The sequence below is a fragment of the Calonectris borealis genome, chromosome 7, assembly GCF_964195595.1.
Source record: "Calonectris borealis chromosome 7, bCalBor7.hap1.2, whole genome shotgun sequence".
In the NCBI taxonomy this organism is placed as follows: Eukaryota; Metazoa; Chordata; class Aves; order Procellariiformes; family Procellariidae; genus Calonectris; species Calonectris borealis.
This window is the reverse complement of record NC_134318.1, coordinates 3,316,026-3,339,130: the sequence shown is the minus strand read 5'-3', so window position 1 is coordinate 3,339,130 and position 23,105 is coordinate 3,316,026. Positions and strand designations below refer to the sequence as shown.

At 49.3% G+C, this 23,105-nt stretch overlaps 1 protein-coding gene across 1 annotated transcript in view; it reads right to left on the bottom strand.

The window, feature by feature from the left end:
• The window catches only part of PRKG1 (protein kinase cGMP-dependent 1), a 513,502-nt gene extending 505,172 nt beyond the window's left edge, over nucleotides 1-8,330 (bottom strand). The window contains exon 1 of the mRNA XM_075154073.1: nucleotides 7,958-8,330. Coding sequence (XP_075010174.1) covers nucleotides 7,958-8,223 — 266 coding nt within the window. The 5' untranslated portion in view covers nucleotides 8,224-8,330. The remainder of the gene's footprint in view (nucleotides 1-7,957) is intronic.
• Between the last annotated feature and the right edge of the window lie 14,775 nt (nucleotides 8,331-23,105).

The following is a 23,105-nucleotide window of genomic DNA, read 5'->3' as shown; positions in this document are numbered from 1 at the left end:
TCAAACGAATATTTTTATTTAGCCCGTTTAAATCCGTTTGTTTGCGCTACAGTGAAACATCTTCCCGTGACACAAGTTTTCCTGGATTTATTCAGACTTCTTCCTGGGAAGAGAGGAAGCCAGTTGATAACTAAGCAGATCTCACGAATCTAATCATCGACCAGCAATCAAAACTGAAGCTGGTGGAGGCAGCAGACTGGGAGGTTGCTGGGGGACAGCAGACCTAGTCCTGCTCACGGGCTCTCCAGGACGTCGCTCGAGCCTGCGCCGAATCCAGGATTGTCCCTCCCCGGCTGCACGGCACCGCTGCTCTCCCAAACCACCAAAGCTTGGGTTGACCCTCTTGCCACGTGGTCCGGGTACAGCCACAACCACCCTGCTGCAGATTTGACTTCAAAGAGCTCATCGCTCGGGAGCGCTAAGCCACCGGCATCTCAGAAACCCCAGAAAGGTTTTGGCATCGGCAGATTTGGGTGCTGACTCAGAAAGTCCCTTTCTCACTCACGGACGTGACCGCCGCCCCGTCTTTCCACCTCTCAAGACCCCACTGGACACAGCCAAGAGATTTGATTGCACTACTGGAGAGGTTGGTCCCCCTCTTTTGCGCTTTGCCCCAAACGTGAGTTTGATCCAAAAATATCAGCGTCGCCATTTGTGCTTGCGGATCCCCACGGTTGGGTCCGGAGCATCCCAGCTCCTGCTCCCGCCCGCGCGGTCCTGAGCTCAGCCTCCCTCCCTCCGGCTTTTTTTAGCGTCTCCTTCACGCGCACAGGCTTCGTTTGTGACTACAGGGTTTTATTACTAATGAAACAAATATGCTCAAAGAACATCCATGACCAAAATGTAGAAAAACCCTATAAAAAAAAAAAAAAGCAGTCCTCATCTTTTCCAGCCGGGAGGTCACAGCGGAGGGTAAAGCTCTTTAAGGAACCCCTTGCCAAGCTCTGTTAGATATTTTCCAGGACCTGCATCAACTCCGCAGGCGAGTGGATATCTTGGGAAGGCTTTTTTTCCAAAGTTTCTCATTAGTAAAGCTGCAAAGAGGGACTCGCAGTCTTATTTTAGTCCTTTCTATCTCGTTTTACTTTGATACACTTCACCGCCCGGGGGATTTTCACTAGAGAATTACCTTTTCCATGGTACAGTTCTGACAAAAATGACACTCGCCGTGACTAAAAAGAAGCCAAAGAAAGAGCGACTGTGGCCGAGCAGTTTACAATACCATATATGCCTACATCGACGCCTTGCTTTTAAAAATGCGGCGGCAAGTGAGACACAGGACCCTTTTTCTCCTCCAAACCAAGCGACGTCCACAAGCCGCGGCGGAAAAATAACACACCGCGTTTTCTCGATCCTGTCTCCCTTTTATATTTTTTTTTTAAAAAATGAGCTGCATCAAAGATCAGCAGAGAAAAGCGGTTTATCATGACCTCGCCTGGGAGCGCAGCTATAGGTTTAAAGCTTATATGTAATTGCATTTTCAGGGATTCGTAACCAAAGCAGGCAAGCTCTGGGCAGGCAGAAGGTGGGTTATACGGCACCTATATATTTTCTGGCAGCTGCCTGAAAATCTGTCTGCCTGCGGTTTAGTCCCCCAAGGGAGGCAGCGAAAGCCTCGTGACTTTGAGACATTTAAAAATAGGCAGAAGGAAGAATTTGCGATGACGCCGCTGGGAACAGCTCTGCGTCAGCCGGGGACGGGCAGCTCATCCCCTGCCCCTCCCGGGCCTGATCCTGCCCCCGGGCACCACGTAGTCACCCCCTGTACGGCGCGGTGTCGGTACGAGGGTGCTGAGACCCAGCGGGTGACGCGCGAGCCGTTGGCCGTGATGGTGACGGTCAGGTTTGGGATGTGGTGTCACGGTGTGGTAGGCTCTCCTCGGTGCAATGAATAGCGAAGGCAAACATTTCAAGTTTTCATTAAAAACCACCTGGAAAGTTTTTAATTCTGCCTTTTTCACAAGGACCAGGGATCATAGCAAATAATCTGATTTTTTTTTTTTTTTTAATTTTCTGTATTTATATATAAATGTTTGATACTATTTTTGCAGGAGGTGGAAGGCAAAGCTTAATTTAGTTGCTTTTGATGTCCTGTCGTAGCGGCGATGCCGTTCTGCCCGCGAGGAAGCGCCGAACGGATACGATGGAAAAGGTGGTGTCGGTCACCAGGGCTGCCGGTGACAGACAGACGGACGCCTAGCCGTACCCGGCAGAGAGGTGCCATCCGATGCCCTTCGGGAGCGCGATTTCCCCGCGCTGCGGCTCGCTTTTCAGGTCTCCCGTGAGCCGAGGGAAAGCAACGCCCGGGGAGGGGGGAGCGGTAACTTCAGCCCATTAAAAATTAAAAGAAGGGAAATGGTTTCCATTGATTAACCATAAACATTCGCTCCTCTCTCTCTCTCTCTAAAATCCTTCCGCTTATTTTACTGACCTCGGCCCTCTCGAGGGACCCGATGACCCGTGCCGTACCTCTTGCTACGGCACGCCGCAACCCGCTCGTCTCCAAACTTCACTCGATATCCTTCACCGCTTCGTGCCGCAGACCGAGTTGCTCCGTCCAAATAACTAGAGGGGAGATTGACCAAGCAAAGAGTCCGGCTCTCGTTTCGATCGCTCCCTTCGCAATATTTTCCAGCTATCCCCGAGTTAAATAACAGCTGGGGCAAACCTCCCTCCTTCGTATTTTCCTCTCTGGGCCAGCGACGCGCTACCGACGCTACAAGCAACGAGAGCAACGTTAATTCTTCCTATGCCGCTATAATTTAATCTAACAAAATCCTTACGATCTTCGGCGTCGATCACCCAGGGACGAAGCATCCAAGGAACGCGCTGTCGCAGCGCGCCGGGAGCAGATGGGAACAGATCAGCGATGGGTAAATGAGGGAACAGAGGCATTTTTTGGGGGTAGTAATTAATGTCAAAATTACGGCTGTCCCCCGTACCCTTCCTCTGAGCTTTGGAAAGCGATGCTGATTCTTACAGGGATATTGCTAAAGAGAAATAGCAGACACACGGAGGACTCGGAGACAGCAAAACCTGCCTGTTTAAACTATTCAAGGCATAGCTGCTTAGCAGTATCAAATATTAGATGAGCTATGGTCCCAAAATGTCCTTCCCTTAGCTTAACGGTTGTCCTTAACTGAAGTGTTAGGCATTTGCCCCCCAACAGCCAAAAAAAAAAATCAAGCAAATGCTCATTTTTTCCAGCCTCCCGAGGCCTCGAGGGACGGCGGTTACAGGTACGGGGGGAAGCAGTTGGGTTGTTTTTCACATGGAGGCCAAATGCAGGATCGATATTGCTTTAGCGGCTGGCAGATGATGAGATCATGTCTAAATTAATGCAACTCAGCCACCCGGCTGGGAGCCGAGTTCCCAGAAAGAGGGCTGAGGGAGGAAGCGACACAGCCCCGGCTGCCCCGGGGAGGGAGGAACTCTCTTTTGCCATGCTTGGGGTTGGTTGGAGCAAAGCATGGGTGAAGCCATCAACAGACCAGCCCTCCCCCCAGCTCCTGGGGTGGTGGAGACAGCCACGGCGGGCGAGCTGTAAGCCAAAACTGTGTTACGGGGGAGGGAGAAGCGATGGAGAAGCACAAGGTCTTGCAGGGGATCCCTTTGCTTTAGGCTCGTGCAACCCAAGCAGCCCCGTCCAGCTTTAAGGATGACCTTGCTTTGAGTTTTGGACTAGAGACCTCAAAGATTGCCCAGTTTTTTACCCTCCGCGTGGTCAGTCCTGGCCTGAGCGGTACCCAAAGCCCGACTTTAGCAGCCATGAGATGGCTTGACCCTGCCATCATCAAACGCCAGCTCATTGCAAGCGTTGGAGCCAGGAGCTATATAAAGTTGAAAGCATGCGCTCCAACCCTCCATCCACAGTACCATATAGACCACCTAAAGCCTTTCATACCGAGTTTAAACACCATGGGTGAATACATATTCTCAGCAACGCGTCCCCCCCAACACCTCAGACAAGGTGGAAGGGGGACAAGGATAGATTCACGGCGGAGTTTCATCGGGAAAACCATCTGCAGGACGACTGGGCCAGGGCTGTGAAGCTGAAACCACGAGACACCCCAATACCTCGGCCTTAAACGTTAGACCCCACTGCCATCTTGTGGCAAATGCTTCCCAAAATAAAGTAAAAGAGGGGAAAACCCGTTAAAAAGTTGCAGACAAAGTTAGCAGGTGCGGCGAGGAAGGATGGGTAAATTATTGGGAACAGGGTGGGGAAACTCATGGCTTCTCCTAAATGATGCTGAGACTGAATCTCAGCACCGTGCCAGATACAAACCGATGCGGAAAAACACAGAGAAGGGATAGTCCAAACCAAATTTGCAAAATTGAGGATATAATCACACACGTAAAGCGTAATTGCTTGTACAGCCCTGACTACCTTCTAGTCGTGGCTCTGGCACGTTAATACCAGCAAAGATTTAGCCGCTACTTCAAAACATTTAACAGTTTCCAAAGTAATTTAGCATCGCCCCGGGTCGAATAAGCCTTGTCGACCCCAATAAGCAGGATTAAGCCAGAGTTAGATATTGCACCTCTGAATTAAAGAACGCAGTTGCTGGAATTTACCGAGAAGACGATTTAAAAGACGGGGATTACGGCTCACGTCGATCATTCACGGGGCACGAAGCATCTTCGGATGCTGAAAACCCGCGGATTAGCACCCCTCGGGGGTTCAAAAAGCGCCTCGCCGCAGGAATGAGGCAGTTTTGAAAATCCCCACGGTCCTTATCTGGCTGTTAGTCCTAGCCAAGTGCTTTGAGTAAACCTCGCCATTTACTTTTTGCATCATTTATCATTTACAGCGCTCGCGCCGTGGCAGAGCCTTTGCTTAGCAACTGGGGATCACTTCCTAGGAACCGCTTTCCGAGGCATTAGCAAAGTGCCTCGACCGCTGTATCATCCAGTCACGCCGCGCTAGCAAAAACGACGACAGATTGTTTTTCCTTCTTTATATCGCAATAAGCACCTACCGGATGCGGTATCAGGCAACATCAAACCCGTGTATGATCCGAAACGCTTACCGGGTTTAGGTAAAAGCGAATAAAAACTCACTGAACAAATACAAATTCATGAATCATTTACAAGAAGCGCGTCTCTCTCCTCCACACAAATCTCCGCTAGCAGGAACGGATCAAGAAAACAAGAGGGAAGAATTATATTTTGAAAAACAGACATAGAAAGTGGCAGCGTCCTGACTATTTTGGAAAAAAAAAAGAACTGATTTACGTCAGGTACGTGTGACCATCTACATGGAAACGCTTTCCTTTCTTCCGTTAAAATCTATACAATTAAGTTATCGGGAGCAATAACAGCATAAAAACATACTTCCAGGCAAAAGATAACAGGTCTTGCAATCCCTTTCTATTTTCACAGCCCCTTTCTTTGGATCTTTGCAAGTCTTTACGACTTTGACCCTGCTACACATGACAGGGACGGGTTACAAGAGGCACAATATTGCCAGAGACAAACTCCGTTTTCTGCTTTCAGCTGGGATTTAACTACTTTTTGAGTTTCTATCGCCCCGTTTACTAGTTTCAACTTCTTGAGAGTTTTAAATGTCGGTGTAGATTACGGACAAGCTTACCCTAAATAAAATTAATTACACTGTCGACAGCTGTATCTTCGTCTTCAGAGATGAAAAAGCATTTGAAGGTTGATCCTGGACCTGGATAAAAACATTTCTATCGGCATTAATTTGAAATCAATGCAGAAAACAGATGGGTCTAAACATCCTATCGGGGTTTTTATGGTATGGAAGTTGTCTCTGCGTTTTAGAAAAGAGGTATTGTCCGCCTCCAACCTCTCAGGGACCTGAAGACTTGTGGGATGAACAGTTTAGATGATGCTATCGGCTGCTGTTGCTAAAACACAGGCAGGAGACGGTTATAGGTCTGTAAGTTACCCCCATAAATAAATTAGCCAAAACGCTGTCAGCAGTTTTTAGATGAAAAAGCCGGAGAAACCCACAGAGACATTAAAGGGAGCTGGCACCACACAGACCCACTTACACCTCCGGTCGGCATCGAAAACCGGGAAACATCGTCATCCTCTTGGCAGAGGCCGACTGCAGCAAAGCCCTTTACCCCCAGCGCCCAGGATGCCGTAGCAGCAACCTGGAACCGCATCAACGGGTCAGATGCCGCCCGCCAAAACACAAGTTTATTTAACCCGCTGGCGGGTATTAATTTGGGGGCAATAAAGGAAAAAAAGGCAGGTTGCGGGTGCAGCGTGTTCGGTACACCGAGCAGCTGCCCGTCACTCCGAGACGGGAGAAGAATTAAGCAGACCTTAATTAAAACCCGAAAGCGATCCCAAACTGGCTCAGTTGCCATCGTCATGGCTACCACGAGCGAGGCCGAGGTATGGGAAGATGCCGGGGGATGAAGTGCCAGCCCGGAGGGCGACGGGAAATGCCCGCAGGCCCCACCGAGAGTTTTTCCTGCGCGTTGAAACAACGTCTCTGGGTGATGGGAACGACGCGGGACGGGGCAAACGACCTTCACAACATCACGCGGACGCAGCGTTTTCTAACGCTGGCCTGCCAGCCCAAGCAGGGGAAAGTCTCGGGCAAGGATTAAACCTTGTTAGAGCCATGAGCGGGTTTAATACCTCCTAAATGAGTTAATAAACATGGGCAGGCACCGAGGTCCCTGCCGTTACCGCAGGTGCCGGGTCGCTGTCACCTCCCCCTGCGGTAGTTGAGGCTCGGGATGATCACAGCCCTCAAAAAAAGTAAAGGAAAAAGTTGGACCTGGGTTTCTTCTCCGGCCACAATACGCGGCCTCTGCTTCGGGCGGGGGGTGCGAAGGGATGCGCTAACCCGGGGAAGGACGAACGGACATGCTCTGCTTGCGTGGCCGGCAGTCACGCATCTCCCTGGGCACAGCGGTTTGTTTTATTATATCACCCCATACAGTTAGGAAAAAGAATAATAATAATAATAAAAAAAAAAAGCCCAAAGCCAAGCGCTCCTCGTTTATCTTTAAACGAGTAATCGTCTCATTAACGAAGGGTAGGGGACAACTGCGGAGGAAAGGGCAGGAGTTTGGTCTGGGTGATGGCAAGGTACATTTTGTGAGAAAATTGAGGAGAGCGGTGTGGATCTGCACCCAAATACACCCGGCTACGAGAAACACCGTCGGGAAGGATTTTGCTGAAATAAATCGCTGTGCGTGGAAGAAATCGGACCGTCTCTCACTCGGCGAGCGCCAGTGACAGATTCTGCCGAAAGGAGGGTGACGCTGGGTCCCGCGCGCTGCGGTCGCAGGGAACTCGCGCGCTCCCACAGCAACTTCCCCGTCACGCTCCAAATCCCCCGGGAGCCGGAGCAGCACCGCGCTCCCCCGTTTTCACACGGTGTATTAAGGCAAGAGACCCACGCGCTCGGAACTCCCCGAGACCCCAGGTTGGGTGATGCAGACCCTACGCTCCCCCCCAAAAAAACCCCTCTGTGGGTGCCCAACACCGGCGCAGGGGGATAACCAGAGACAAAACACCAGCGCAAACCCCACGGAGCAGGGGCTTTAGTTTTTGGGGAGCGCGTTGGAAGGATGGGGTCAAGAAGGGGGGGGTGGGTGCTGCCCACCCGGGGCTGGCTCTCGGGCAGCGGCCAAACAACTTCCCGGCCCCGCTGCAAACTTTTCCCGGGAAGGCACCGCCGGGTCCTCCCAGCCTCCCCCCCCCGCCCCGAGCATCCCCGGAGCAGAGCGGCGGCGGGGAAGGGAAGGGAAAGGGGGGGGCCGGGCCGCCGGTACGGGGTTATCCCATCCCCCGCAGGGCTCGTTCCCGGCGCTTCCTCCACCCCCCCCCGGGCACGATCGATGCCGCTTCTCCGGGGACCCGAGGCGGGGGGGGGGGGGATGCGGTGTCCCGCCGCCTCCCTCCCTCCCGGCCACCCCACTCGGGAAGGGTTTTTGCGTGTGTGTGTGAGGGTGCCCGTCCCTACCTCTCGGCCTTGGTGAACTTGCGGAAAGCTTGGCGGAGGTCGTGGAAGGAGCGGTAGGTCTGCGGCTCGGCCGAGATGCCCTGCGCCCGGGTGGTGCGGGGCCCGATGTGCGGGCTGGGGGCCGGTAGCACCGACTGGCATTTGTGCAGCCGCCGGCGCAGCTCCTGGATCTCCTCGTCTTTCTCCCCCAAACGCCTCTCCAGCTCTTTGATCCGCTCCTCCTTCAGCAGCAGCAGCTTGGTGAAGTCCCCTTCCAGCTCGGTCATTTTGGGGGTGACCACCCCCCCCACCCCCCCCCCCGGCGCTAGTACCGAGCCGGTCCCGGGCCGGGGCGGGCAGCTCTCATCGAGGAACCGCTGGTAGCCGCCGGATCCGCTCCCCGGGAGAGGGGCGGGGGGGGCGGCTCCTGCCCGCCCCGGGTCAGGGCAGCGGCCCCGGCATCCCCGAGCGCTGCCCTGCGCTCCGCCGGCGAGCGGGAAACCGGGGGGTGGGTGGGGGGGAACACCCCCAAAAACAGAAAGAAAGGAAAAGGAGAGGGGAAAAAAAGACAAGAAAAGGGGAAAGAGCTTTTGTGCCACTCTGCGAGGCTGGGATCCTGGAAATAGCAACAATTACCATGTGATCGGAGAGTGACGCAGCTCCTTGTAACTGGAGCCGAAGACTTGGGATTCAAACAAGAGCACTTCATAAATATTAAATTACCCTCTGCTAATGAGCCAGGTGGAGCCGCCCCCCCTGCCCCGCCCGGCCCTCCCTCCCGGGAGCTCGGCATCCCACCCCTCGGGTCACCCCACAGCCCACGCTGCTGCGTTACCCCTCATCGCTCCCCTCCTCGGCACCCCAGTCCCTGCCGGGTACCCCCATCCCTCATGCCTAGAGTACCCGACCTCAGTGCCTGCCGGGGCACCCTACATGCCACTCTGCATCCCTCTCGTCCAGGACACCCCGTGTACCTCCCCGCTGGGGCACCCCGCATCCCACCCAGCATCCTTCCCCACATCCCGCCCCTCTTGGGCACCTGCATCCCCCCCCATCAAGGACTCCGCATCCCTTCCCACCAGAACTCCCTGTTCCCCACCTTCCTCCCGGTGCCCCACATCCTACTCCACCTGGCTGCCCCCCCGGTCACCCCACAACACATGCCAGCCATCATCCCGTAGGGCACCCACCTTCCCACACACCAGGTACCCCTCACCCCAGCATGAATAGATGGTCTGCACCCCCCGCCATGAGGGAGCAGAGCCCATCACCGGGGACACAGACACTGGGGCCCTGGTGGCACTGGTCCCCGGGGGGATGCTGGCTGGGGGCTGGGGAGGGCAGGCAGCCCGAGTGCTTGCCAGCAGCTCCGAGGAGGCAGGAACTCATCCTTCCTGGACTTATTTGGAAAAGCCCATCACGCACATGAATTTTTAATGCCGGCTGGCAAAGGGCACCATCAGCTCCCCTATCGCATTTCCCTCCCAAACCACCTTCGCTTCCAGGAAGGAGGGCAGGAACCCCTTAGTGCAGGCAAAAAGGGGGGGCCTGGCCCGGCCCCACAGCCAGGCCTTGGGCTCCAAAGGAGCCCAGGAACCCCCCAGGGTCCACACCCCAACCTGGGGCAGCCGTGGGGTCTTGTCCCCCGGGTTTGGTGCTCGCAGGCCTGGTAGCGCAGGGCAAAGCTGGGGCAAAGCATCTGAGCTGGGCTCGGAGGACAAGGCTGTATCAAAGGAGTCCTAAATTAAGCTGGAAAAATCAGTTAGCAGCCTCTCTTTTAATGAGTCGGAGTGTTTTCGCGGGGTGTTTTCGCACACTTGTGGCTGTCCCTCCAGCCTTTCACACGGGGTTGCAAACCTCGGGGGTCAGAGCTGCTCCCCGTTCCCATCCTCAGCCCAGGAGCATCCCTGGGGCCAAGGGGTCAGGCAGGGCTGAGGGGGGCGGGAAATAATTAAAAAAAAAATATTAATAATAATTGCATTTTGCTTTATTGAAAGGCAGAGAGCGCCATCTCGTGTAGGAAATGATCGTGTAGCACGGGGCAAAGACAGGCGGACGGACCCTCCACACACTGCTCCCCATGGGAAGGGGCAGGCGGGAGCTCGGCCACGCGCTGACGCTCAGCGCCTTCACGATATATTTCCCTGTTAAAAATCTTGTTGCTTAAAAAAATGCTTCATTTAGGAAAACAGGAGCACCGTCCCCGCACTCCTCGGGGCCTTTGTGGAAGTAATTGCTGCCGGGGAACTAGGGAAAGAAATGCGCCAGAAAATACATAACTTCCTTATAAAACACATAGTCAAGCAGTCAGATTTCACCAATATCAAACCAGGCTTGTCAGGGTTATGTTTTAAACTCACTGCTCATTATTCATATTCGAGGATCGCCTATAAGCCTTGGCCTCCACGCAGAAAACGGGAACCGGAATAAATACTGAAATAACCGCAATTTAAAGAGAGATGATGACCAAGCAACGCACGAGCGCTTCATCCCAGATCAGCGTACAGTCATAACATGGTTTTAATTTGAGGTGGAGGCAGTCCTCGGTCCCCGGGAACATCAAGATGACCCGCGTGCGACGGCAGGACGCAGGGTGGGGGATGCTCCTCCGCACGTGGTGGGGAAGGTCCCTCCCGTGGTCCCTGGGGCCCCCGGTGTTGCTGAAAGCCCCAATCCCCAAGGTACGGGATTCCCGGAGAATTTCAGCACCTAATAACTTTGGAAGTGACTTCTCACTTCAATAATTGCCAAGACCAACCTGGAAGCATCGTCAGAAAACCAGCAGAATACATGTATAAAACCAAACCCCAAATATATTTGGGGAGCAAGGAGAGGGGTGTAGCACTCGTACTGGCCGTGCCGCTGCCATTCCCCAACCCTCTTTCCTTCCCGACCAAGGAAAGCAGAGGGAGGGCGACAGACCAGCAGCCACGAGACGGTTCCCAAATGTAATTTTTGCATTTTTGTCCTACAACGATCACACGTGCATCAGGAGGATGCAACTTGCCCCAAAGAGGTTTTTAAGAACCAGCTAAACACTTTTTTTTTTTATCGGCACTGTGCGATTCCGTGTTTCTACCCCAGCAACAGCACTTTTGGGTTTGAGTCGTTTCGCAGCCGTAGGGGCCGCAAAGAGAAAACTCCAAGCACACTGTGAATTAAAGTATAATTAAGTATTTACTGTGAATTAAAACAACGGCCACCGTGCACTGACAGGCTCTCCAGCCTTCACCGCTACATTACTGGACCCCAAGTACAGACATTGCCTACGACTGTCTCTTTTGGTAGGTGGAGTTTTTACTTAAAAGAAATAAAGTCTCTGGAGCAGAGGACAACAGAAGCAGGTCCCAACCTGCCAGGCAACCTCGCTTTTAAGTTTATGAGCAGTCCAGCATGTGCTCATTATTAATATCCCATCTGGCTTCGGTTGCTTGGGAGTCACAGACGGGAAAACACACTCAGTCATCTACTTTGGATCTAGATTAAGGGCTATATATATAATATATGTACATGCCACCAAGAACAGACACTGAATTGAATCCGTGAGCTTGCCGACGGCCACAGCAAGTCACCACTGAGCGTTACCAATTTTACAACCAGCAACTGCTGCAGCTTCAAGGTCAGCTCCTGGGGAAGCCCAATTAAGAGTTACCCACAGAGCAAGCGGTTCACGAAGCCTGTGAAATCGCAGCCGCCCCTCGGTCCCTACATCCAGCCAAGGTCACCCTCAGCATCCATCGGCCCTTCCAGGAACACGCCTGGTGCAGTATCTGGATTTAGCTTAAAGCAACCGTGGTTTTATCTAACGACGAGCACCTTTCAAAAAGCACAGAGATAAAACAACACAGCCTGCAATGAAGCGACAGCAAGAAGAATTAAGGTGCTGAGCCAGACGTCTTAATTGGCTTTGACCCTCTTAAGTCCTCCAGACGTCCCATATATATGGCAAACCAGGCAGGGAGTGAGGCAGCTCCTAACTGGAAACCCTTCAGGGCAAACGGGTTTGGAGCCGTGACCTTGCAGCAACGAGGGTTCAGCGTTATCCCATCTTCTTTCCTGGGGTGGGGGGGAAGGTTACGTACCTGCCCCATCTTTCCTGCAAATTCACCAGGCAGCTGCAGAAAATAAACACCACAGCCAGTGGTGTTTATTCCGGATGGTCCCATTTATCCTGGATAGCCCCTGGTATTAACATTTTGCTTTGAAGATAGGGACAGTTGCAGCTCTTGCCAGTGGTAAGGATGGGGGGGGAAAAAACCGGTTGTAGCCCAGGTGGCTCCTACAAGAGTTGGCAAAGAGTTTTACAACCACTTAATTATTGGTGCCTTTCATTAGCACTTTTTTAAAATGCAACTTTTGAGTCTGACCGGTGATACCCGATTATAGTTTATCCAAGGAAAGAGCATGCTACCGTCTATAAGAAAGGGCAACACTTTGCCAGATACGCCGGTCCCAGAGCATCCCGAAGGAGCAAGTCCCTCCATTCCCACGCTTAACTCCCAACTGCGGGTGAGCACCCACAGTGACAACTTTTCATGTACAAAGGAGCCAAATGCAATACGCTGCTGGAAGTAACCCCGTTGGCTTTGGCCAGCACTGCCAGAGCTTATTTTCTTGCCTCCCAGCGGCTTTTCTGTTATGAAGCACTATAGAAAACCGTTTACAGAAAGTAGATATGTAAAATATGCCTGCTATCGAACCCAGGAAGGATCAACGCCTTCATTTCTCATTCAAGCTCCTTCTAATAAAGGCAGATCACTTTGCAAGCCCGAAGCACGCAGACGTTACTCAGACTGGGGCTGTAATTATCCCGCTGGAAGCCGCGCCAGCTATCCCTTAGTGTAACTTTAACAGAGTATCAAAGGTGATGCTGGATTTTTATAAAATCAATACCTTGGCTTTTATTCCGCCTGTACAGCCCCCACCATTTCTCTTTTAAACTCGCTTTTGCAAGCAAAGAGCCTCTGCAGCAATAGAGTGGACTTGAGGTCACAGCACTGTGTGTTTTGGAGGAGCCGTATGAAGTCAGTAAACCCCCCCGTGTTCAAAAATATATTTAAAAAATTAAAAATCGGTATTTACGATCTATTTAAATAGTGACAAAAGTCTAAACATAATTCCCCCCCCCCCCTTAACATCAGCTAAAGTTTTGTGGCAGCTTCCTAAGGGCTGCAGCTGCCTTACGGACCAGGTGACACAGATGGAGCCCTAGGATGGACTTCACAACATTTAGAGGGGTTTACACCTGCATTTGTAGGGGTACGGCACTAACAGAGGCCGTGGTTAAAGAATCAAAGGTATTTTTGTTTTAAAGGGCAGCAGGTATTGCATATACGTCTGTCTAGAGGGTCTCTCTTCAGACACACGGGCGCAGGGCAAGAGAAGATGTGCCCACGTGTCCCAGGCGGGCCGCTGGTGGTCCCTCGCTGGCCATCAGTCACATCACAGCATCTCCCAGCCCTGGCTCCTTCACGCAGCCCTGTTCTCCCTTCCCCTTTCAGCTTTATTTGGTAAATCCCCCCTTGGGAATAGGTGCGATGCCAAAAGCAAGGTGGTACCAGATCAAGTGCTAATTGAATTTGGATGGAGCCCGGGCACTCTTTGCCTTCTTCCAGGTTTTTCTTTTTAATTGTTTTTCTTATCACACACAAGACAATTTGTTGTGGGAGGGCATTTTAAGATAACCAAGAGGAAGGATGAGTTTTGTGCTGTTTCCATCTTCAGTTAACATCATTTTAGTCCCTACTTCACCAGGTAATTTAATAAACTGTGTCACCTCCTCAGCGTCTAATTTGCTACCAGCTATGAGGGCTTTTCGCCACACAGTAACTCCTCAAAATGGGAAGCAGAAAGCAGCCAAACACAGTTTTCTTTGCAGGGGGAAATGCAAAAGAGATATTTATATTAAAAAAAAAAAAAAATCAACCTTCTCAAATCCCCTAGCAGCTGACGCGACGGAGCAGCCCGCGTGCTGAGCTCCTTGCAGAGCTTCTTACAGTCTTTCTTCCTGCCTGACACCTTCAAAAAGCGCCTTTGCGTCGGCTTTGGGCGGAGAGCAGCGTGTGAGGATGTATATGCCCCGTGTCTTACAGCCGTAAGCCCTGCAGCAACTCAAGCGTGCAAGAAATACATTGCTGCTTTGGATCACAGAAAGCATCCGGCGATGCTACTCAAGCATTTCCATAGAACTGGATTGAATTTATCCCCTGCTATTAATTACAACCCATCAAGGCTTCCAGCAAAATAACGTTACAGACACTGCGAGTTGGAGAAAACAATTCTGATACCGATATCTAGGATTTTGGCTTACAAAATTTCATTAGCTCACAGAAATACAGTGATGTCCCACATTAAATATTTTTCTTGCAGCGATAAGCTGGAAATATTTCCTTTTATTCTTCTCGTCTTGTTTTTTTTGGCATGTTTTCTCACCGTTCCTTATGACTTACTCCTTTGTATACGGTCTCATAGGTTTAATTTCTTCTCGTATTAAAATAAATTAAAATCATCATCAGAATGTCATTTTCCTTAACTTATAGAAAAACAGGAAGCTGAAAATATTTGTTTGGATACATCGGTATCATCACATACATGCTCTTATTGCCGAGCTCTCACCGCGACTGCTCAACAGCATCAGAGGCTAGCGGGGGAAAAAAAAAAATCTCCAGCAACTCCACAGATCGCGGGGATTTCGTTCTGGTTTTATCCAGTCCGATACCCCAGGCGGGGTTTGGGGTGTTGTTATCTAAATAATATTAACTGCCCCCTCTGTAGGCATTGCACGACGGCACGCGCTCCCAGACACGCTCCCTTTCATTCCGCAGGCAGCCCTGACGTAGGGCGCTCTCCTTGCCCCTCCTTCACCCTCCCACTGCAACCCAGTACGTTTTTGCCAGTATACAGACTGCCAGGAGCGCTTTTCTTTTTAGTATTGAGAGGGTAAAAAAAAAAAAAAAAAAAAATTAAACTGCACAAGCGAGACCTGTTGGGGCTACAAAAATCCGGCATCCAAATTTAGACGCTCTGAATGTCTATGCCTGAATTCCTGCTGGTGGTTTTTTTTTTTTCCCCCCCTCTCTATACTATCCCAGAAGAGTTGCCCTGTCTGCATTTGCGGTTCTTAAGGCTCTATCCTCGCTCCTGGAGGATTCTGCACGTGGTAATTTTTGCAAAATGTTGAACACGCAGAAAAATGGAGAGTTTTGTTATAACTCAATTAAAAAAACCCCATCACTTTCTGCCAGACTTGTGTCCCTCCCTTGCCTTTTAAACAGGAGATTGCCACATAATATCTTCCTTTTTTTAATCATCTTCCATCACTTGACCTTATTACAAATTTAGGCACAAGCTTTTCTGAACTAAGTGGTTTTTTTCTGTACAGAATTTTAAAAATATATAATTAAAAAAAAATTAAAATCGATAATAAAAACCCCTTCATCTTTCAAGAAAACTTGTCCTCCAGAGCATTTCAGCTCTTCTTGCAACCCTCACCTGGAATGGCAGTAGATACATGTGAAACATCCCCAATTTCTTCAAAGGCAGAAGGAAGAAATTGGACCAGTGTGTCTCCAAAAAGCACTAAGAGACCATGCACAGGAGGAGGAACAAAGCCTGTTGAGGAACGCTGTCCAAGACATGTGCAAAACAGCACATTTATAACCCAAATCTTGGCAAAGCCAGGGCCAGCACACACACGGGGGGGTTACCACGTGGGGAGCAAAGGAGAACAACTTCAGGAGCTGTAGGAATTCAAGCCTGAGAATATACATTTTCCTGCTATGAGACCCATCACGGCGCTTTCTCGTTCTTGCAAAGCCACAGGAATGAAAAAGCCTTCACGACCACTTGCTTCTCTGTCCAAAAAAACCCAGTAATCCTCTCCAAAAATAAGCTGCCATACATTTCCCCAGCATGAGCAACACGGCCTGCGAATGGCATTATTGCTGCGAAAACAGGGTTCTGACATGTGGAAAATATTTAAATCTCAAGTATTAAATCCCAATGCCTCATTCTTCTGAGACAGAGGGGAAGGGACACACAGTAAGAAGAGTTAAGTTCTTGATAAAACGGCTGCTCCGAGGTTCCTGATGGGAAACGACACAATCCACCAAAATCTTCTGACTTCCTGCAACGTGGTGCCATGTCGAGCAATGACTATGTCCTTCATTTCTCTTGAACCAACCGGGTGGTTCCCAGATGAGCGCTCTGAGCCACTTTCATGCTTTGGCAGAAAAAAAAAAAAAATACAGTTCCAGATCTTAAATATTTCCATCTCTTTTTGTTGCACGGTGGTGCTCTCAAGATGAACAAAACACTACTATTTGCTTCCAGCTAAGAGCCCTTCATTGCCCAACCATCGCCATGGAAAGATTCAACAATTTTTCTTTTGTCTCCTTTCTGAAGTACTGTTGATACAGACTAGAAATATATTCAAGTTCAACATGCTTAGGACTCTTAAAAAGAAAACCTCTGAAGTCAAGAAAACAACAGGTCATAAGTTACAGCAGTCAGAAGAGGCTTCTTTGTTTGCCACCGTGCAGATGACTGAAGACTGCCTGAGGGTCCATCTATCACTCCTAAAACATTTTGTTACTTCCACTAGCGTGTCACCCAGGAGACATGGACTGCCCTGAAGGTTTTAGGGTCTTTTCAGGGAAGTTGGTACAGGCACCAGTCGTACAACCACAGCGGGCTCAGGCTGGAGCCACCAAGGCTGCTGTCCCTGGCCCAAACCCACTCCCAGCAGGCTACAGCAGGTTGCTCATGGCTGTGTCCTGGCAAGTCAGGGCATCTCCATCTCAAGAATGGATACACCTCACTGCCTTTGTGTGGGGAGAGAAAAAAAAAATCATGTTATTCCCACGTCAGGTTGGGAGAAATCAGGATCTAAGAACAACCACCTGAAATGGGGAAAGGGATTGGAGATCTGGAAGAGGATGTCCCCCTTACATGGCCAAATCTGTCACTACCTAATGGCAGTGCTGATAGTGCTAACGTTGCCTACATTTGCCAAACAGCAAGAGAAGCAGCTCGATGGAGAAACTAAGGACTGTTCAGTACCTGCTAACACGAGGTGGCCATGCCACAGGCTGCAACCCAAGAGGCGCAGAAGAGGTTTCCAAACCCAAGTCCGCAGGACACAGAGCAGAGCTCTGCTCCAAAGTCACCTCTTCTCCCCAGGAGCTGACGAGGTGCATCACAGCCCTCTCGTCAACAGCTTCATTTTCCAAAGCCCTAAGCCCAGGTTGAAGATTTCCCAATACGCTGCAGACCATCAGCAGTCACGCAACAAAGCGCCTTCATCCTTTCTGCTCCGCACGCGGTATCATGCCTAATAACATCGGTGTCAGAGGGCAACGTTCAGCAGCACAACACAGCTGCTGACAGCCACCTGGCCAACCACAAATACATTAAGCCACCGACGGTCTATTTGGAGACAGAAGCGTTTCTGTAAAATGCTCAGCATCTCATCTGTGACGAATCTAAAAAGCTTTCTGCTCCTTACAATCACGTTCAAGTGCCAAAATAAAACCCGCGTGCTTAGGGTGACAACTGACGGTTATCTTGGGAAGATGACACCAGGCCTGACCACAGAAGGCTGCTCTTCCTGAGCGCCCTCCATGTTTATATTTGATCAGCTCCAAAAACAGGCTGCGCTATGGCTGGGATATTTGTGGAAGTCTACTTTGAGGCATAATCCATATTTTCCTTCCTGAGGTCTGCTGATCTCCTGCCTTTGAACGGAGCACTAGCGATGACGACTCGAATGTGAACAGTGAGAAGAAACTCACTTGAGATCTCAAAAATGGCTCTTTAAAATTAGGAAGGTGACAAAGCGGTTCAAAAGTGACCGTTGCCTGTTTTGCTATAAAGGGAATGTTCAGCAGCAACAACACCAAACGCGAGCTGGTCCCGTGCCAAAAATGGGTCTATGGGATCTGTATATAAATTTCAAGCGATGACTGTAGGGGAAGCAATGACCTCCAAGCGCAGCCTTGAACTCCGTGTTTATTTTCCCACAAATGACTCTTGCATTGTGCTATTCTAACTTAAAAAAAACCCGTCAAGAATTGCTTTCATGAAGTGGCAACGCGTGCAGTCACTCCGGCTTGGCATCACCAAGCAGTCCCACCAAGCTCCAGCTGGAGGCACTGGGATGGGGGTCTCCAGCCTGACCCCGCTCCCAGCGGGGCCAACACCACAGCTACAGCAGGTTGCTCAGGGCCATGTGTACTGTGTTCAGTTTTGGGCCCCTCACCACAAGAAGGACACGGAGGTGCTGGAGCGTGTCCAGAGAAGGGCAACGAAGCTGGTGAAGGGCCTGGAGCACAAGTCTGATGGGGAGCGGCTGAGGGAACTGGGGGTGTTCAGCCTGGAGAAGAGGAGGCTGAGGGGAGACCTCATCGCGCTCTACAACTACCTGAAAGGAGGTTGTAGCGAGGTGGGGGTTGGTCTCTTCTCCCAAGTAACAGCGATAGGACAAGAGGAAATGGCCTCAAGTTGCACCAAGGGAGGTTTAGATTGGACATTAGGAGAAATTTCTTCACTGAAAGAGTGGTGAGGCCTTGGAACAGGCTGCCCAGGGAAGTGGTTGAGTCACCAACCCTGGAGGTATTTAAAAGACGTGTAGATGAGGCGCCTGGGGACATGGTGTAGTGGGCATGGTGGTGTGGGGTTGACGGTTGGACTCGATGATCTTAGAGGTCTTTTCCAACCTCTATGATTCTGTGTCTGGGTGCATCGGGGGATCCCCCGCTGCTCAGGGCTCTGTCCCAGGGATGCTTGTCCAGGGGACGCATCATCCATCAATGAGGCTTTTTTCAGACCCCAGAAAGAGCCCCCATTCCTCGCTTTGCATTATTTATTATTGTTAATATTCTTTTTTTACTTGGCTTGCCACCTGCTTTTCTAGGAGACCATATGAGCTTCAACTACTTTACAGACGCACTGAGAATATTTGACTTTGAGACCGGCTAGCACCCGGTGACATCCCCGTCACGTGCCGTTTTGTGAAGCCTTTTAACTTTTACATGTTTATATCAATATTTAGGTGTTTGAGATTAACTGTTTATTTTTTTTTTCTTTCAGCATTCTCAGAGAACATCCTGCAGCTTCCCTAGCCTTTATTTGGATTTCCACAGCATTTTAACCATCATAATGTAATTTCCCAGCAGAGCTGTTAACGTCAATCTCTGACTGAGAAATTAATATACTAAATATCAATGTTCCTTTCCACTTCAGTTTTGCAGCTATTTTTACCTTGTTTCCCTTAAGGACTCTGTGCTTTCTAAATACATTTTCATTTTAAAAACCCGAGCAACTGTACATTCAGCGTCTATGCCCTTTGCTTTTGGAAGCTACTGACCAGAGAAACCATTCAAAGAAGAAAGATCCTTAGTTGCCTGCAAACTCTTCCAACACAAGTTTTCATCAAATCTTCCTTAGAAACAGGCTTTTTTTTTTTTTAATGATTAAATACTTTTTGACTAAAAAATGACACCATGCACTGCTCACCACAAATTTTCATACTGTCTTGGGGGGAGAAATAGTTAAAAACCCCACAGGTTTGCAGAGGCACTATGAAGGGTACAACCTAGAAGTTCAGTCAACACTGACTTTAGCACCAAAATCTTATGTGTTTAAGGTAGAGCAGGTCACACAAATTAATGAAGGTTCATCTCATTAGGTACAAATGGATCACAGATACACTATAGTTGGGAAATTGTTTGTTTTTTTTTTTCCTAAAAAACAAGCAAATATTTACAGGGGAAAATTGAGAAGTTATTGATGCTACTGAAACACTTTGCATATAGTGAGAGTATATAGTTGGCACAAACTGTCTTTAGAAGCAATATTGTCTTGTTTTGGTTGGTGGTTTTTTTTTTTTCCTTACCTGAAGTCCAAAGCTATATTTATGATCTTTTTCTATACTTTCTGTTAAAGATGAAAACACAAGTTCAGCAAGAGGTACCTAACACCAAGGGAGCATCTGTAGGATAGACCAGCTCAGTGCAGTGAGCAAAACCAACAAAACCAGATGCCTTTTTTTAAAGTATAAATTAATATTTTTCCTCTGGTCAATTTGTTCTTCGTTTGAGCATTTTATGCATCACCTGCTTCCCATATTAGAGCCTGAAAACAGCTAGATAAGCACGCTTTGCTCCCATGAACCACCTTTTTCATCAGCTAAGGGACAACGCCATCCATTTTTCAAAGTGAAAGGACAGGGGAGAATTGCTATTCAGAGTCACTGTTTACCATCCAGATAAAGTTGTGTTTATGCATATATTAAGAAAAAAAATACCAAGTTGATGGAACCGGCTGTATTATTTTAGAAGTCTTATTTTTCCCCCCTTTCCAGGCTCAGTCCCATGGGCAAAACAGCCCCTTGCCGGTACCAAAGCCTGGTGCACCCAGCTGAACCCAGCCCCGCAGGCACCAGAAACGCTCGTGGCAGCTCACCCGGGAAGGGGTTTTACAGCCAGCCTTCAACGACTGCTCAAGGCTGGGTATAAAACCTCTTTGTCCCCGTCTCCACTGAAGTCAGGACCCATTAAAAGCAATTTGTGAGATCCACAAAGCAGACTTCAAGTCTTTGGCAGATATTTTTCCTATCGTAACCGGACTCTTGCCACTTAAGAAAATATTTTATTTTTTTTCCCTACATCGTAAGTTCTATCACATATCAGTTTGAAGCGTGGGAAACAACACTCTGAGTGAACCTACACTTGAAGATGCACGTGCTGAGCTATATTCTGCATCTACCTTAAAAAGACACTATGAAATTCCCTTTCCCACTGAAATTTCCCACTAGCCATAAAAGTGGTTGGGCAGAAGGGACTTGTCACCCACACGTGCGATCCCCGTTACATTCATTCTACTTACACCGTGGCCGCACAAGGAGGGGATGTGCTACTCTAAACGGTACCTGCATTAAAGAAGTCTGAGAAGTCCTCAGCCTAGTCAGGATTTTGGGGCTGATGCTTGTAATATCTTTCTGCAGAAGAATGTCCAGATCTAAATCACCTGAAGTGCTGCATCTTACATGTGCAGCCTCATCTTTTTCAGAAGTCATTTACATGCAGCTGAAATTCTTCCAACGTCTAAAATACCCTGATTTTAGTTAAAAATCAAAGTGCATTTGCATAGTGCCAAGCAGTTAATGCAACCACAGTCTTGCCAGCACCTCTGCGGTCGCATTTTAATGAGATGTAGTGACCAACATGCTCTCTGCTGCATCTCGGAAAAAACATGCTCTTTGCAGGATTTTGTATTGCAGCTGACTTGCACTGTACGATGCATATACTGCATTCAACGCATGCGCTCCCGCTCCAAACCCTTTACTGTAACTTCTGATTTGAGAAGAACGTACCCATCAGCATCCCATGTCCCAGCCACGAGGGTCCCGTTCACCGTCCAGGCGCGTCCCATCCTGTGAGGTGGCTGCCCTGGAGCAAGACGCAAGAGGAACAACTATTGCCATGTATTCTTTCCATGGCAGGCTACGAATTTTTCCTACTCTATGCAGAATATATAGACTTTACTTCTTTATGGGGATACGCTGTCCCGTGTGCGCGCTTTGGCTTTTGCTCCTTGCAGATGGGGCAACTCCAGCTAAAGTCAGACACTGCTTCAGTCGGGGTTTGCTCCTGCTCGATGCACCACCAGTGCTGCCTCCTGCAAACACACCTCTGCCTTGCAGCCAGACCCTTCTCCTTTTGGCTTTCGCTCTGCCCCTGCAAGTTACTGGGGGCCTGTTTCTCCCACACTCACGCTGGGAAGGGAACTACAAATTTTGGTGGAGAAAAAAGGCTGAGCTGTTCTCACCTAGTCCTTCGATTCGGCAAATTTTTGCCGCTTCTTCCATATTTAAGCAATGACCTTCTCACTAACTCTTCTCAGCTTTGGAGTACTTAATCAGAAGACACCTCCAAACCATCTCTCCAACTCAAAAAAAAAATCTGAAAGCCCTTGTGTCCTGCTCAGGAGCTTTCCTGCCTTCTTGGTTTCCCTGCAAATGAGAAACATCACAAAGCTTCACTCTTTCCAGACAGGTTTATATTCTCCCGCTATCTACAGCAGCACCTTAAAACCAGCTTGTTCATCCCCATCCAGCAGTAGGACACCGAGCATGTCTCATAGCTCTCTGCCCCAGCAAAACTTAAGAGACTCGAGGGGGGAGCTTAGGGAACAAGAGTGAGATACACGAATTGCTGAATACATCAGACAAGAAGTCGTCAGTCAAATCACAGCATCCTGGGAGATTTGGTGGTGCAGCCTGTGAGCTTTAAAGAATCAGCCACCGCCTCCAAGTCCAGCTTGTTTCGAAGCCAAGAGATGCTGCACAGCTCCTGGATGGAAGTGTAATAAGCAGAGCTGACAGTGGACAAGATTGCTTCTTTCTAGCTTTTTTTTTTTCTCTCCTAACTCCTCTCAAATCAAATCCTTCCAGAGAATAACTCCGTCTAAGGCTAAGTGGAAAACATCCAGCCTAAGCCTGGCAAGTTTATAGGCAGCTAAAAGTGGGTCATTTCAGAAGAGCGAGCACAACCCGTTACAGCTGGTAACCGGTGATGCTTTCCTGTGTGCATTTCCTATTTCCATAATTAATATAGTGACCTTTTCCCCCCGGATTAAGGTCTGGTTCCATATCCGTAAGACCTGAGAGGAGCCAACCTAGTGGTAAATGCAGCATGGCCCGACTATTCAGTCAGGGATGAGAACTGAAAGAGAGTTTCAATACTGATAAATAACAGGTGGAGTGACTGAATACCTTGAATATTTTCCCCATTTTATTGTTTAGGACATTCCTGCAAGACCATTTGTAGAAACCCAGGGAACCTTCTGCAATTTCAAGATAAACACATTTATTTTCTGTGCTCTGCCTTATATATACACTTCATATTCAGCAGCATAGAAGTTTCATCCGATATGAACTGACTGAGCCTGCTTACATATTAAAAAAAATCTGTGCTATTTCTGGAATATAATTACTTTTTATTACCTTTTCTGGAATCAACAAGTAATAAAAGGTAATAAAAAAAGAAAAGCGTTTGTTCAGCCAGACCCAAAGGGAAATACATTCCCTCTGCAAGGGGGGTTAGCTCTGCAAAGCTCAAGGTGCCCAGAGGAAAGAAAAAAAAAAAGCTGGTGGAAAAGAAATAGAGGT